This window comes from Alternaria incomplexa (assembly GCF_024043165.1).
Source record: "Alternaria incomplexa strain BMP 0042 chromosome Unknown scaffold_14, whole genome shotgun sequence".
In the NCBI taxonomy this organism is placed as follows: domain Eukaryota; kingdom Fungi; phylum Ascomycota; class Dothideomycetes; order Pleosporales; family Pleosporaceae; genus Alternaria; species Alternaria incomplexa.
The window spans coordinates 324,675-341,412 of NW_026249863.1; the positions used below are offsets into that span (position 1 = coordinate 324,675).

At 52.7% G+C, this 16,738-nt stretch overlaps 3 protein-coding genes across 3 annotated transcripts; 1 reads left to right on the forward strand and 2 right to left on the reverse strand.

Annotated features, from left to right (window-relative positions):
* Positions 1-6,565: 6,565 nt before the first annotated feature.
* Positions 6,566-7,637, reverse strand: J4E90_008837 (uncharacterized protein; the record flags this gene model as incomplete). The annotated part of the gene is made up of 2 exons (XM_051438359.1): positions 6,566-7,230; positions 7,277-7,637. 2 exons carry the CDS (start codon positions 7,635-7,637, stop codon positions 6,566-6,568), a joined length of 1,026 nt encoding a protein of 341 aa, XP_051287669.1.
* Positions 7,638-7,983: 346 nt separating this feature from the next.
* Positions 7,984-9,648, forward strand: J4E90_008838 (uncharacterized protein; the record flags this gene model as incomplete). The annotated part of the gene is made up of 1 exon (XM_051438360.1): positions 7,984-9,648. The coding sequence occupies one exon, from the start codon at positions 7,984-7,986 to the stop codon at positions 9,646-9,648; it is 1,665 nt and encodes a 554-aa protein (XP_051287670.1).
* Positions 9,649-13,645: 3,997 nt separating this feature from the next.
* J4E90_008839 (uncharacterized protein) lies at positions 13,646-16,463 on the reverse strand (the record flags this gene model as incomplete). Its single annotated transcript, XM_051438361.1, has 4 exons — positions 13,646-15,255; positions 15,311-15,728; positions 15,980-16,377; positions 16,439-16,463. The coding sequence occupies 4 exons, from the start codon at positions 16,461-16,463 to the stop codon at positions 13,646-13,648; spliced, it is 2,451 nt and encodes an 816-aa protein (XP_051287671.1).
* Between the last annotated feature and the right edge of the window lie 275 nt (positions 16,464-16,738).

The window sequence follows — 16,738 nt, forward strand, 5'->3', positions numbered from 1 at the left end:
TGCCTGCTCGCGAGCATATCGGTGATTCATCAAACTATGGTGGTGAAGGTCGGTGGTGGCTGTCAGCGCCTTTGTTTTTGGCTCGAAGCTGATGGCCAGAGGGTGGAGGAGGATACTGGCGATGCATGTGTTGGAGCAGCGAATCTCGCTTTCGACTTTGGTCCATTGAAGGCGAGTACGATCTGGAACGATCTGTAGGATACACTTCTGGCTATCACGTTCTGGATCATCTTCCACGAGGCGCGGAGGAAGCCGCAGGCTGCCCTGGAAAGCCCAGGCCACACCATCCCAGAATGGTTCGCTGGGGGAATTTCTTGGGCCCCGGATCTTCTACGGTCCCAATATTACGATGTACAAACACTATTAGATTATACCCCAGTGCGAACCATGAGCATCAAACGAGAGATCATCCTGCATACGAGATTGCAAATCTCCTCGTGCTGTTAATCGCCGAGCCGAATGACGTTTGCGTTTTTGCTTTTTCGTTTCATCTCACATGCAGGTCGTCGTTTCTTTCTAGAAGGAGAAGCCCCCGGTCGAACTCGGCTGAACACCCTCTTACCCACGGCAGGGCTCGGATGTGGGCAAAGAAGGCTGAGAAAAAGCAAGACGATGGTGCACCGGAGTTTGCTCCGTCCACAGCCCAGCCTGCATTCTGCGGCTCGATCGCGAGAGGGTTCGAAGGCCATTTCGCGGTTCACCGCTACCGCCGCTTAAACTGCACGATGCTAGCCTTGCATGTACATACGAAGCTGAGATACGAAAAACAAAAGATACATACATGCACGATGCACCGGTGCACGCGATCCCTGAGCGCCCAAATTTTTTCATGATTCCGTTCCCACAAAACGCAACACCATCGTGCATACATGCAGCAGCTCACAGACGCGCGCGAAGGCACAGACTGCAGACGTAGACAGGGTAAAAGCAGGTGCGCGCATTTACCACCCAAGGCCTAGTTTGTCCATGCTCCTCTTCCGATAATCGCGTGCCGCTGCGAGGAACAAGCACAATTACCCTGACTTTGGCGCCAGCGTATTAGGTCGCTGGGCAGCCCGGAAAGTTGCCCCGGCGCCCGGCAGCCAGTTACGCGTGGTAGTCGGGCGCGGCCGGTGTATGTAGGGATAAGGTTTGGGGCTAGCGAATGTGACGGGCAGAATTGACCTGACCTGACCTTGTAGATAGGATGGATGCCCAATGGCTGCTTTGGGGTAATGGGAATGGGAATGGGGGGTTTGGCGAAGCTTGAATACGGATGGGCATCGTACGATGGGCGTGGTGCTGGTAGGGGGGAAGATGGGCGAAGGGTATCCTGGGCAGCGTGGTGCGCGTGGGTTTAGTGCGTGGGTGGGTTGCATCAGACTTGTTCTGCGGAGATGGTAACTACCGGTAATGTATGTAGGTGTTTGCAAGGAAGCAGTGCATGTCGAGGGTTGGGGGTGGGAAGATTGCATAAGGCTCTCACCGCAAGAAAGTGATGTACGATGCATTGACCGAGAAGAGTAAGAGCATCGTATTGTTGTTCTGTTATGCAGAGATAACGAGGGCGGTCTCGTTATACTGACATTGTCACTTACCTTATACATTTGCTACTTGAGAAGTGGCTGCGCGGGAACGTTCAATCACGAGTGCTGTGACAAAAAGTACGGGTCTCCATGTTTATTAAGTAGAATTAGAAACTAGCTGTACAGATCCTATATACAAGAGAAGTGTGTCTGTAGCGCAGTGAACAAAGTAACAACATAAAGTGGGACTATCTAATGTGTACAACGCTTCAAGCAGAACGCCCCTGTAAGACTGTTGGAAGGGTGAGACATGAGAGATGCGTAGTGGAACGCTTCGTTCGACATTGGGCGGAGTCGTTATGATAGACCGTTGTACTGAAACTTAAGGGATATAAGTGTCGCCTGGAATACATCGACAGACACTGAAGACTTCAAGGAGATATACTGCATGCAAAACCGTGGCTAAAGCCAAAGGAAAAACCTCAAAACTTCGTCCCCACATCCTCAGGACCCCATCTCGAAACCCGTCCTACCCTCCGCGAAATAGAATCGCGATATCCAATCCCAAGTCCAATGCCTTTCTTCTTCTTCGGACTCGCAGTCTCATCTCTCATATCACTCATGCTGTGCACCTTGGCTAGCAAACTCATCCTCGGCCCCTCAAAGCTCTTGTTCGAGTTGACCATGAAGTTCGTCTGCACCGTCAAGGGCGAAGACGAAGGAGAAGAGTAATGGTTGTGAGGTGGAACCAGGAGTTGACCGGGGCCAGCCAAGGGTGTCTTGCGGCGGAGTTGAATCAAAGAGCGTTTCTTGAGAGGAGGCGGAGGGGTGAGATTGGGTCGCGGTGGAAAAGCGAAGTGGTGGAAAGGTGGTGTTGGCGGGCGCGAGGACATGAGACTAGATGAGCCGTTTGATGTGCGCTTTATCTCTTCCCACCCTTTGTTCCGGGGCGCGGAGGTGGTCGTTGGGGTTGGAGATGATGGCCGGACGGAGTAGGTGGATTGGGTTATTGTCTTGTCGCTATCTGCTCGTTCGGAATGTGGTGGTGATGGGGATGGGACGTTGGTTGAAGGAAGTGAAGTGTATGCGTATCGGTCGTCTTTGAGTGTGGGAAAGAGGATGCTACCAGTTGACCGAGGTGGTACAACTGCTAATGAATTCGCAGCTGTTGTGCTTGGTAGTGACGTTTCGTCGTCTGACAGTATTGTAGACAACATCGGTCGCAATGGCGTCCTGCTTACGGGTGCTGGCGCATATACATGTACCATTACTGAATCTGGTGTTTCCGATCTTACATCGACTGGCAGAAGAAGGTCATGTTCGATCGGGTCGGGAAGAGGGTCGTCCGCGTGTCCCTCCCTAATAGATGCTAGGATCTTACTCGCTCGACGCCAGGAAGGAGATATCGGTAGGACGTTCCTCGATTCGGAATCTGGCGAAGGACAGGCACGAAGGCTCCTTAGAGACCTTTGGCTCTTGACACTGCTTCGTCTTGACGATACCGAATGACTACGCTTCAGGCTGCAGCTATTCGTGATTGGACTTATAGTCGGTGATGGAATGACATGGTCGCGGAAGAGTGGTGTCAGAGACGCCGGCACGGGAGGAAGAGGTCTTTGCGGGCCCACAGCATACTTTGTCACCTCCGCAACAAGATCAGACCCAGGATCACTCGGCGAGGTAATCGCATCGCTACCTCTCCAGTCTCTAAAGGCGTCTTTGAAGGGGTCTTCGGGATCTCTGAATGGGTCTTCTCTCCATGGGTTGCCAGGGTCGCTGTAGTTTTGCGCACTGATGTTGAGCCAACCGCGAGGATCGTACTCGCGAGAGTTCTTCGGCACGCGAGGTGGTGTTCTACTTCCAGTTGACGGCAACCCACTTGCTCCACCAGACATGAGTGCATCATTCGATCCACTGCCACTGCTACCGCTACCATTCTCGCCAAGTGAAGGATCGTACAGCCACGCAACTCCAGGGTAGACACCGGACGAGCCACCGCTTCCAAGCTTTGCTGTATGGATGGCGTGGTAGCGGCGAGCGACGAAGATCGCAGCGACTATAGCAAGTAGGATTCCAGCTGTGCTTCCTATAGCGACCCCGGCAGTCTCCTCTGGTGTCAGTGGCTTCGAGGGTGGAGCTGCAGCGGCCTCTGTCTCGGTAGCACTGCTGGTGGGCGCGTTGGTCAATGTTCGAGTCCTGAGGGTTGTGTCGTAGGTGTTTATAGACGTCGAACTTGTGCGCGAGCTGACAATCGAGCTCTCAGTCCCTGTCTTCGTCTTCGTTATGAAGCCGCTGAGCGATGTAGGAGTAGAGAGAATAGCAGACGTGGCGGTGGATGAGAGAAGGATTGGTGTAAAAATATCGCGCAAGGTACCTGATCTGCTGGCAAGGAAACTACTCGCAATACTAGTCGGAATCAATGGAGCGCCAGAAGTAGAAGTTTGACCAGTTGCGCTTGAAGTTGAGCTGTTCATCCACCCAGTAGGTGCCGTTTGAAGCGGAGGTTCAAGCGGAAAAGGTAAAAGTCCCAAGTCAACGGAAGACGACGCGGAGATTCCTGAAGCGGGGGTTGATTGCGCAGTTGTTGGATCGCTCCCCCAAAGTGGTGCATCTGAGATCTCCGCCGCCTGACTAGATGTCGCAGTACTCAAGATCTGACTAGTCTCCGACACGATGAAGGTTTGTGTGAAAGAGCCAGATAAGCCAAAAGATGACGACATTGTAGCAGGGCTTGCGAGGCTGCTTGCTGCCGAGTACGTGGTTGTAAAAGCCAACGAGAAGGAGACGGTGCCGTTTCCTGGTGCCGGCAGAGATATCGACCCAGTTTTTTGCGCTGACGTAGTCGCAATCGTGCTTGTTGGCCTTGTCATATTACCGTTGATGGGATTAATGGGTATAGGCTGCGGTCGAGTCATGGTTGAAGAAGCAGTCTCATCGGGATTGGAAGATGCAGAAGCCGTGACGCTGCCGCTCGAGGTCGAGCTGTCGATCTGAGAGCTGCCAGATTGAACAGGTGCGGTTACATTCGATGCAGAAGTCTCGTTCTTTGTTGCGCTGGGCTGAGCAGAGCTTGATGGCATGCCCGCGACCACTGAGCTCATCGAAGCTACCAATGACGCTGTTGTAGAAGGGGTGCTCGTCCGCGAGAGTGAACTACTGGAGAGAGTCGGAATTGATGAGGGACCAATCACGCTGCTTTCGAGATGGGCTGAGGCGGAAGGGGTTGGTGCCGACGTGTCAAGTGGTGCATTGTCCTGACCCGATTGCAGATTGGCGTATCCTGTTGAAGCAGACGGTTGTGCTGGTTGAGATGCGACACTGATTGGCGTGGCTGCGTCTGCGATGGAAGCCGGAGATGCGAGGCTACTGCTTCCACTTCCAATGACAGCGGGAGCGGAGCTTGATGCCACCCAGCTATTAAGACTAGACACAGAGTGATGAAGTAGTCCTGTAGCCTTTGTGGGCTCACTAGTGACCTTTGCTTGTGAAGAGGCCGAGGCAATAGACTTGATTGATGTGGTCGCAGTAACATCGACGGTGGAGGTCGAAGATGGAGACTGCGAGGTCTGCGAAGGAATTATTACCAGGCTTGATACAGCCGTAGGAGAGACTGGAACGGAGTTTGTAATGGCAGGCAGAGGAATGCTTGACGCTCGTGATGAGTCCGCAATCGCCCATGTTGTAAACGGTGTGGATGTACTCGCGGTCGACTTGACGTCCGAAGTGACTGGTAGGACCTGAACTGTGGATGATGCGCGCGTAGAAGAAGAAGCTCCTACTGGAATCGAAGACGCTTGAATAGATATGGATGTTTGTTTTTGATCGATCAAAGAGGTTGATGATGGTGCAAATAGCTGCTGCGTTCCTGTGATGATAAGGGATATCGCCGCCGACTCGCCCGCAGCAGAAGATATTGCAGGTGCACTGCTACTTGCGCTACCATATGAGCTTGTTGTTCCATCTGAGTCTTGTTTCGTTGGATTTGGCTGGCGAGAGGAGCTGGTAGTCTGGATAGTGGCTGTTGACGGCGCGTTGATCTCGGACTTCGACGTTGTAATAGACTCCACTGTCGTAGAAGTGTAGAGCGTCGATGTAGCTGATGTGCTTAGGCTTGTTGGAATTATCTCTGATGTGCTCGTATCATTGCGAAAATGCAAATCGCGCCGTGGAATTATAGGAGATCTCTCGTTCGTGAGATGAGTATTAGAGAGGCTTGCAGCTGTATAACATGAGTCGATGTAACCATTTACCAACGCTCCACTTACTCTTTGGACCTGATTCAACATTACTTGCAACTACCAAAGATGCAGTGCAACACGCGAACAGAACACGCTCGAACCAACCCATTGCATGCTCACGAGATCTGAAACGAATGACTAGAGGAAAGCAAAGCAGAGTAACAACAACGAGGCGGAGGCAGCACGGCAGATACCCGGAGATGATGAAACAGACAACAAAGAGGCAACATATAACTATTGAATTCCGCGCCTCGTGCCCAAGGCCGTGGTCCTTCGTACGGTTGCACTTTGTTCGGACCGAGTTGGGTTAGGCGCGAAATGTACCTTGCATGGGTGCTGTAGGAACTGGGGCTGAGTCCACACACCTTGCCTACAACCCCGAGAATACTCACTGCATCAGCTATGATTAGCTCAGGATCCCGGCTGTGGCGCTCGATCGTTCGCATATTTTGCATCAGCCGCCCGATCGTTTATAACAGTTGTCAGAAGTGGGCATTTTGGTTGCATTACCCATGATGTGCTGCGCAAAATACCTTCTATTGACTTCGCTAAACTGACAGAAGAAGCGCTGCTGACTGCCGACCCCGAATATTGACGTGGCGCAGCCCTCTCCAACCTCTGCCAACTCAACGGCGTCTGTGCCACTGATTCGGCTTCGCGGAAAAATTCCAACGAACCTCTCGAGATTGCGGCGGGGCGTTGCTGGTTGGAACATGCAGTTCTCACTAACGCTGCTGGCCCCAGGCGGTTGGAACGGGTACGCTCCGTACCGCCCGTAGGAACTGCCGCTCTTCCCTGTCATCACCGTGTCGAAGGAATCGTTCATGCGCCGGTGGAGCCATCACCGGTGACGACCTTGGCTTGGCTATCTCGAATCAGCTCCCCGATCCAAAGAGGCAGTGCTCGGATAATGGGAGTAATTGCTGGGCCAAGAATCAGTTGCCCACTCTTGACTGAGACTATCTGGTTGACCATGGCCTCGGCTACGTCTTCTGGCTCTAGGATGTTCGCGCGCACGCTTTTCAGCCCCGCCGCAAGTGCCTCGTGTGAGGTGATTGCTGACTTGGTCCAGTTCGGATGGACCATGGAGGTCTGGATCGTTGGACACTTGTAGCGATGCTTAATTTCTTGTGTTAGGCCTTCATGGAAAGCTAGAAGCGCCGCCTTGGTGGCACTGTAATCCACGGCACCTGCGAGAGCGACGAAGGAAGCAAGACTTGCGACGCCCATGATGTGGCCTTTCTTCTTAGCGAGCATGTCTGGGAGAAATTCTTGGACGGTGCTCCAGTGACTCAGGAGATTGATCTCGAACATTCTGTTGAGGTTGGCTTGGGGGATGTCTTTGACAGTCCACGCGTTACCGATGCCGGCATTGTTGATCAGTATGGATGGTGAGCCCAAGTCGGAACGAATGGCTTCCGCCGCCTGATGGATGTTGTCTCGCGATGTAATGTCACATTTGTAGTATCGTACGAGGGCAAGCTCATCTAAGATCATTAGCTCGAAACACGGCGATCCTGTGCCGCAACGTACCTTTAGTAAAGATTTCTGACAGGGGGCTAACGTCGAGCACCGCGACCTTGATACCATGAGAGGTGAGCTTCTTCACCACACAGCCTCCGATGCCCGCCGAACCACCCGTGACTACAGCGACTTCATTCTTCCAATCCCAAATAGACTTGTCGGTCCTCCAGAGCCATCGCCTTTCGGCAAAGCGATTGAGCACCGAGTTGAAGTCTACAAGGGCCCATATCGGCAACGCCCACTTAAGGTAGTAATGGAGGGTTACAAGCTGACTGCTGGAGAGACCGAGTTTCCCACCAAGTCTGAAGTACTCGGGTTTGGCGACTCTGAGCAGCACGGCTGCCAGTGTGAGCAAGGCACATCGGATCATGATGGGGCTGGTAGATGGGGCGAAAGTGTTTATTGAAAATGGGGGCTGATGGGGTCGAGGCAGGTACTATGCAGGTACTGATACGAAGTTTGGGGGCTTCCAAAGAAGGGCGAAAGATAGGCAAACGATTGAACGCCTGTGCAAGGCAGAAGTAAATGCCCAAGAAGTCATATGTACTCTTGAGGTTTGCTGGGTACCGAGGCACGTAGGACTAGCCTGGACAAGCGTTGTAGATCATGTATCGGAACTGGGGCCGCCATTCGCTAGTCCCGCGACGCGATATTGACGATTGAAATATACAGGATTGAACATATCTTCCTAACGACGCCACTGTCGCAATCAACGCATGTCGTTCGCTCGTCCGCACAGTGTCAGCGGTACGCTTACGCCGTTTCTGTATCCCGCCTTCCTCCACGTGCCACTTGCCTCGGCAGCGCGCAGATGTCCACTCCGCAAACGATTCCCGCTACAGCTCAGATGCAACTCCACGGCTGCTGAGCAGTCCGATGCGAACCCGAACGCGCAGTCCTCGCGATTAGATCCCACGGCGGACGACTATTCCCTCACGCCTTTTGCCGACCGATGCATTCTTACCGTTGAAGCTGGTGGCGGCGGTCACGGCTGCGTCTCGTTCTTGCGCGAAAAATACATTGAAGAAGGGCCTGCAAATGGCGGCGACGGTGGCAGTGGAGGCAACGTCTACATCCAAGCAGTCCGCGGTGAGACGTCGTTACATAAGCTTGCGAGACGGCGACAGATTAAGGCGGGCAGAGGGCGCAATGGACAGGGCAAGGTCAAAGGTGGCGAGCGGGGGACCGACGTCTTGATCACGGTGCCTGTGGGGACCATCGTGCGCGAGCTACAAAGACATGATCCGGTGGCAATCATGGAGGAGGAGCACTGGAAGATGGAGCAAGATGAAGAAGCGGAGGAGCTGGAGGAGGGACAACCCAGCTACAGGAGAGATCGATGGCTGGTTTACCCCGGCACTATACCTTCAGAGCTGAGCAGGATCAAGTTTCCCAAGCTCCCTCCACCGCGAAGATCGCACCTCGCAGCCCTCGAGCCGGAAGCGCCCATGTGGCTGGACTTGGACAAGCACATGGAGACGCCTATGCTGATTGCAGCCGGAGCGATGGGCGGCCTGGGCAACCCGCACTTCATGACGCCGTTCAACAACAGACCGAAGATGGCAACGCGCGGAGACGAAGGACTGAAGATATCACTACAACTGGAATTGAAGATTCTCGCAGATCTGGGACTGGTAGGGCTGCCCAACGCTGGAAAGAGTACGCTCCTCCGGGCCCTGAGCAACAGCCGTGCGCGAGTCGGCAACTGGGCCTTTACGACCCTCCAGCCGAATGTCGGCACCGTTGTCCTCGACGACCACAAGGGGCGACCGCTTGTCAGGTCACGCAGACCAAATGGAGAGCTGCGCGAGAACTTTACCATTGCCGATGTGCCGGGTCTGATCGAAGATGCGCATCTAGACAAAGGGCTCGGACTAGGCTTCCTGCGACACATTGAACGCGCCGCAGTCCTCGCCTTCGTCATCGACCTCTCCGCCGGTGACGCCGTCGCAGCGCTCAAGCTGCTCTGGCGCGAAGTGTCCGAATACGAGACGCTGCGCGGAAAGGAACTCAACGCCGAGACGGAGCGCAGGATGGTCACATACACGCCCGCTGGCAAAGCACCACCAAGCGACGCATCCGACCTCCTCGACTCGCCGCATCTGGATCCTTCGCCGAAGCCTCTTCCTTTCCTGAGCACAACCCCGATCTCGTCGAAGCCCTGGTTCGTTGTCGCGACAAAGGCCGATTTGCCGGATACGCAGGTCAACTTTGAGGCTCTTCGCGCGTATCTGGAAGAGGTGAGCAAGGGCGCGCAACCCCATCCTAGCAACCGCAAGCATGCGTGGCGGCGCAATGTTCAGACTGTGCCGATTAGTGCGATACAGGGTGAGGGTGTACAGGTCATTCCGCAGTTGGTGATGGACTTGTTGGAGGAGTAGTGTAGTAATGATACCCTTGTCTCCTCTCATTTGACATGTGTACGCATCATCTTTGGTGCAGGGCCTGGGAATTTGCGCGGTATCGTACCGTATTGGCCACTGGCCCTACACCTTAAGACCGATATGCCAAGATTTGCAGAGTCTTCAAATATCGCTGAACAGAAAGGCACCTTGGTAATATACACCGTGTCTACCTCGTGAGGCTGTTGTTGCAGAATATCGGAGACAACTGCAGCGTTTGCGTTTGCGCTCATGACCATCATTTTAAACGCGCATTCCTTCCTATGTAGTTATGTAGTTGAGTCGGAGTTGGAAAGAGCGACCGTGACGACCGACCATATTGAAGCGCTACTTCCCGATACGCAGTTTCGCGAGGCGCGAGTGGGGTGGAGGGGTAAACATCGCAGTCATTTCCACTTGCCCAAGTTTCTCACACGCTTACATTCTCTCTACGGTGCTGTCGCATTCACTGTGCGCCTCAAAACTGACTTTCATCTCATATTGAGACACCAGAGAGCTTTTCGTGCATGTCGTTCACTGAGAGGCTTCAGATGCAATCCCCTTGGTACTTCCAAACGATGCAGACAGCTGACAACCAAGTTCAACAACTAGTAAAGAACGCCGCGAACAGCACCATCGAATCCTGCGAAATCGAAGATCGCTGGAAGCATATGCGACAAGTCCAACTATAACGCGCTGGATTTATGTACTGATCTTACCAGCAAGACAACTACCCTGCAAGCAGATGCATCCGTATAGCCAGACGTCGTTGTCGCCAGCTGTATACATCAATCTCCGTCCCTCGCGTCGATCGAAGAAAGAGATAGTGAATATGTCCTGGGTGTCCTGTACGCTGTTAAGACAGAGCGACACGAATAGTCGCAATAGCAGATATTGCTATCACAGCGGGCGAAGCCCGCCTATGATAGCCATTATGCAGCTTCAAGACACGCACAGGTCACCCGATGACTTTCCAAAGCTCTGGTGGTTCGAGCGTGGTCCACTTCCAAGTTATGGTGTTCCCGACCGCCGCCAGCCCAAATCCAGCTTTTCGCGCGCCCCAGCGCGCAACATCGGGCGCCCTATGTTATATACTGATCTATTTTTCTAATCCTCGCCTTCGGGCATTTGGTCAATTTGAAACGATACAGAGAAGATTAGCATGGCCCCTGCACTAAGGATGACACGCTCAATCAAAGAGAAGCTACCATTTTTTTGCTCTTTGATCTGACTCCTCCGCTAAATCGGTGCGTGGAGACCCGGGTTCGAGTCGAGCCCAGCTCTTCTTTTTGCGCTCTTTTTGCTGCGCAAGGGTCCAGCGACCTTTCTTCCCGCACAATAATGATCAAAACACCATTTCCTCTGCACTTCACATTGTTCTACATTCGCAAACACAGATATCGCATTGCAAATCCCTCCAAAATATCCCATCTACTCCGGCGCCAGATCCAGAGCAAAAAAACGGTAGCTTCTCTTTGATTGAGCGTGTCATCCTTAGTGCAGGGGGCCATGCTAATCTTCTCAATGGGGGGCGCCGCTGCGCGGCAGGCTGGCAGAGGCGGCGGGCTCGCTGACGCTCGCCAGCCGCCTCGCCCTGTACTCTGACTGTGTCGGCTCAGCGTTGTCGCAGACCACGCCCTGGCAGCTACCATCCTAGTATTACCGCCTTTTGGGTTGTCGCGGCGCTGATGTAGGCGTCTGGACTAATCTTTTAGCGACAAGATATGCGAATAGAACCTTGGGAACCGGGCACTCGGTGCAGGCTCGCGGGTATAGCGCCTTCGTTCCATCCATTTTGCGCGCCTCTTCTGCGAAATAACCAAGTCACACTACCGTAGTATCAGCGTCGACTCAAAACTCCTCTTCCTCAGAAACACCCATAAACGGAAGCAGTCAATGGAAAAACTATCCACATTACAATCATGTTTCTCAGGAGAGACGACGCAACGCTCAACGGGCTCGCACAGGATTTGGATTGCTCCCATCCCCGTACCAGCGGCAGTCAACATCGCAACACCTCTTTCGAGGTCTCGTTGATGCGGATTACCGAACCTGGCGTCAAAGCACGCTTGGAGTCAAACCTGGGATACATTCTGTGCTGCTGTTCGCATAACCCTAGCAACTACATGCATCGTAATCCTTCCTTTTAGGTATGTACAGCGTCGATGTAGTCGCCCGGCGTAGAATTTGTTTGCGACGATACCTGCCTATGATAACCCTCGTATTTCTTCTCTCTTAGCTCTTGTAGGGTCTGAATTGCTCCTGTCTCTTGTCGGCGGCATCTCGAAGAAACTGGCCCAGCTCCGTACATATCAGCCAAACGCCTCGAAAGTGTTTCTCATGGCCTAGTCCTGGATACGGGGCCCCTGCCACTTCTCTCCAGCATCCAGTGGGTGGCGAGCGTATCCACGTTGTGGCCGGCCGATACGCTTGTTGGCGGGATACCAGCGACAAGGTCGCAACTTTTCAGTATCCAAGCCGTCAAGCCAGCCGACGAGCCGGCTGAGTCGTAGGATAGATTTATCGGCATTTCCATCCATCATCAGCCAGGGCCATCCTTCCAGCTTGTCGCCGCCCCGAATGCCGCTGATTTTGATGCCGAGACGATCAACGGGGTCGTTGTATGCGAGACGGGCACCAGAACCGCGAGCGATAGTATGTGGGTGACTTTTACCCATGACGCTCCAGATCTGGAATTCGTGATTGGCTCTGCCGCATACATAGATTTGGGAACCTTTGATCTAACAGGGTCTCGAGAGGCCCGGGAGCACTTCATAGACTTCTAAGACTTTCCCCAACGCCCCAGGAATCCGTGAGGACCTCCAGGCTTAGCCGATATATACCAGGATACGCTCGTATTGCTTTTTGAGAAACGGGCTTTGCCGTATACATCGCATGAGAAAGTTGCGTTCTTACGGGTAATATAGGAGCTGAGAGCACTTCATCGTGTTCTGGAGAGTTATTTGACGCCTTGACAGCCATCGATATGCCCCGACATGCAGTACAGCACGAGGAGGCTTGCACTATGGTTCTAGAGCTCGCTGCCGCATTTGAGGATTCAGACCAAGTCTGTGACGACCAAATGGCCAAGAGGAAGGCCCTTCAGACCAAGTGCACCAGGTATGAACAGCTCCTTCGCGTTACGCTTTCATAGGACGTCAAGCTACGCTCTCGTGTGACTGACATGAGCGCCTTCTTTGAGTCTGTTTGTTGCCTTTTCTATGACCCCCGAACACAGCCTTGGCCTCAAAGAGGCACGCTGCCGTTCTCTTTCTAAACGCTTTCTCGATGCTCGGATCCTCTTGGTGATGCGCATGCAAAAGGCATTTGCTCGCATCCGAAGCCTGGACACTGTCGTCAATATCAAAATGAATACCTTCAACAAGCTGCGAGCCGAGCACACATCCACATCGTCATCTTATGACAATGCTATCAGCACCGCCGAAGAACTTGCGAAGGCCACCAGGAAAAGCTCGACGCAGCCGCGGAGCTTGCGGATGTCAATCACGACAAATATGTCGTAGCCAACGACCTTGCGAATGACAACAAGAAGAAGCTCGACGCAGTCGAGACGCTTTCGGGTGCCAACCACGACAGGCTACATGTCATATGTATTGGATAGAGTATACCAATCATCTCGGTAAAGCATACCGGCAAGAAGAAATTGAATAGGCGCGCTGCGGTCTACATTGGCACAAAGATAAGAGTTAGCAATGTCTCAAAGGTAATGTAGACTTCTGGAGGATACCCTTCCGTTATTCCCTACAGGAGTTATGCGACAGTCTAATCATCCGACAACATCTCCATAGTGTGGCGAAACCGTGTTCGAAAGCCTACATAGACATACATACATCGCAAAACTATCGCACAACAAAACCAGACTCCATTTTCGCGGGCCTACCGCCCATCGTGGGTATCATAACTGAACTGAACGGACGCATGAAAGCAAACCCTAGATACACACCCGATCTCACTACCATTTCCACACTCCATTTGCCTACTTCTCCACCTTCGCGACCTTCTTCTCTCTCTTCACTTTCGGCTCTTTCTTCACTTTCTTCAAGTTCGGATCAAGCCCGCATTCAAGAAGAGAAGTCAGAATAGGTCCCTTGCACTGTTCCCTCGCCACGCCAACCTTGCGCTCCAGCTCAGCGCGCAGCAGCGTCATGGAATTATCCTGCGGCTCAGGAGTGCAGAGTTGCTTGTACGACGCCTTGATCTCTGCTATGTGAAATGCGATAGCTTGTCTGCCAATCTCCAACAACGCTATCTTCTTGGCTTTCCAAGCGGCTTCAAACTGGTCGACCATTTTGTCGTAGGGACTGTTGTTTCCGCATATGCGCGCTTCCAGTGTCTGCATCTGCACCTCTTTCATGGTCAACTTGCCTATCGGTTTTGCCTTTAATGTGGCAGTGTAGACCGGTTTCATTTTTTGGGGAAAGAAGTCACCGTTGCCGTCTTCAGTAAGACGTCCTCGGAACAGCCGAAGGAATATCATGAGGTCTTTGCCGACAACATTATACATGTTGTAGAGCTGCGGTTTCTTGTCGGCGTGGTTCGCTCCGAAAGTGTTGTTGTCGAGTTGCTCAGCGGCACCGAGAAGGGCCTCCAGGAAATTGTCAACGTCTCCTTCTAGTTGGTATGCAAGGCTACCCAGCCTGGAGGATACTTCCGCTATGAGATGCTTAAACAGTGGGTCGAGCGTCTGTTGCACAGTACGCAGAAGCAGAATGTTCCAACTGCACTCCGGCTGTCCCCTTATTCGATGGTTGCCTAGTTTCATCAAGTAGGTTCGTACGGCGTTGCCGTGCAACTTGCGCCAACGATTGAGGTCACGAGCTTCGTTCTTCCAATCGCCGACTGCTTTTCTCATGGTCTCAATCATCGGATCGATGAGTTGTGTTTTGACGGCGTCGAGGAAGACTTCGAGCTGCTTCAAGAATCCGGATGCGTAATCTTCAAAGTTGAACCTGGGCCCTGACTGCACCGGTGTGGAAGTCGTGCTGCAAGCGAGCTGGATAAAGCTGAAGAGCTCGGGTAATGTTCGGTTGTAGAAGCGTAGTAGATCTTTCTGCAGCCTGTCGTTGGCTATGGCGGCGAGTTCCTTGCATAAATTGGGGATTCCGGTGGACTCAACGGACAGCGGCAGATAGTCGTCGGTATACTGGTGGTAGCCCTCGACATGCTGCATGTAGTCTATGGCCGAAGTCGTCATAACTGTCAAATTTTCGTTCTGGTACTTTGCGAATCTTTTCCTAAGCCTGTCGCTGATGCGACGACCTCGTTCTCTGGCACATATTTCGTGTTCTTCGAGGGTGATGAAAGCGATCTCGCGGGCGCAGTGGTCTCTTTGCGCGTAGTCTGTTGGCGCGTAGCTGTCTTTCTTTCTCCGAGTTTCTACTTTACGTTCGGCTAGCCAGTCGAGATCAGCTATCTCATGTTGGTTGAATGATGCATCTTTGCGATCCGAAGGGTCCAGATTGGACTCTCCCTTTGTCAAGACGATGATGATGCGTTGATCGGGTCTCCTTGTAGTACGGTCCTTGATTAAGTGGTCAAGAAACGCGCTGTCGCCAGCTCGCGTGATTTCTTCGGCGACTACGACTACTTTGCAGTCCTGGAGATATCGGTTCGCTTTTGTTTCACGGTCCTATCAACATACGGTTAGCTTGAGCGATGTCAACCTGGGAAGGGCACAAGCTTGCCTTGTTGACGTCCTGTAGTCCAGGGCAGTCGCCGATTGAGTAGCGAATCCGAAAGTCACCAAAGACCTCAATCCTCTCTACGAACGACGAAGGGTTGAAGCCAAGCTTCGTGTCGTCCATCTTTGTTTGGTCGTCGCTGAATTGCGCAAGTTCCTGCCGAAGCTCGGTCATATTGGTAGCGTAGATACCCTGTGCGGACATGTTGACGATTTTCTGGCGTCGTTCCTCAGCCCATTTGACGCATTGGTCGAACGCATCCTTTTGCTTCGCTACTGATGGTACTTTGGACGGCAAGTCAAATCCTAGGAATGATGAAATAGATTCGATCGATGCGAATTCGGGAGGTCGCTGAACAGATTTTGGAGCGCATTGATACTGTCTTGTCCTTGTTCGTCGAACTCTAGGAGCTGTCCTTCGCACATTTTCAGGTTCGTCGCAAGATTGGCAAGATGCTGTTGTACTGAATCTCGACAGTCGGTCTTGGCGGATACCTCCAGTCTTACCTCGTAGGGGATTTGTACGTGCGCTCGGCGTGGTGAATATACAATTGGAATGCGAGTTGTTGCCACGCCGGACGCCGCCTGGGAAAGTTAGATGACATGATGCCTTGAGGAAGTCGTGCTTACCGATCTTGCAATCCCATCGATGCCCAAGATAGCATCTATTAGTTTCGATTTCCCTTGGCCAGTCTTGCCGACAACTGCCACACGCTCGGGTTCGCTTTGGTACTCATCCATTACCTCGTTGAGCTTGGGTCTGAGACTTGCGGCTAATTGAGGGTCATTATCTGGCTTGACAGATAGCATGAGGTCTTGTGGGATCGCCAGACAGGCCCTCTCAGCTTTCAAGAAGTGATCATGGTAGGCGATTAGATCGGGCAACGTTTCCGTTGCTGGATCGTGACGAATAAAGTCCGTCGCGTTACGCTTAAGATATTCTTGATGTCCTGCTATTCTCCGTTCTACCCGCCGTTTTGCGGATGGGCGTACTGCCTTTGACTTGGCTAGCTGTGCTTGCTCAGAAGCTGTGGTGGTCAGTGTCTGCACAGAAGCTGATTTAAACAGAACCAAAAATGTGATACTCACCTGGTCTTTTCTTCGGGTTCACCATGTTGGCCCGAGAGGTGCTTGGTTGGAGAACGGACGCCACCATCTCAGATGGTTCAAGGCGTTACGATCGCGACTGTGGAGGTCTACTATTACTGCAACGAGGAGTTAGCAATGTGTGCGGGAGGACAGATGTCGCACGCTCTGCACATGCTATATAGGTAAATATCTGTGCAAGAAAAAGCTTTGGCTGCAGCGGCACATGATGCGATGAGCAAACGCTGTCTGAGACAATACATGTTTATTGCCGTAGATGTTTGACTTGTTGGTCCTATTGCA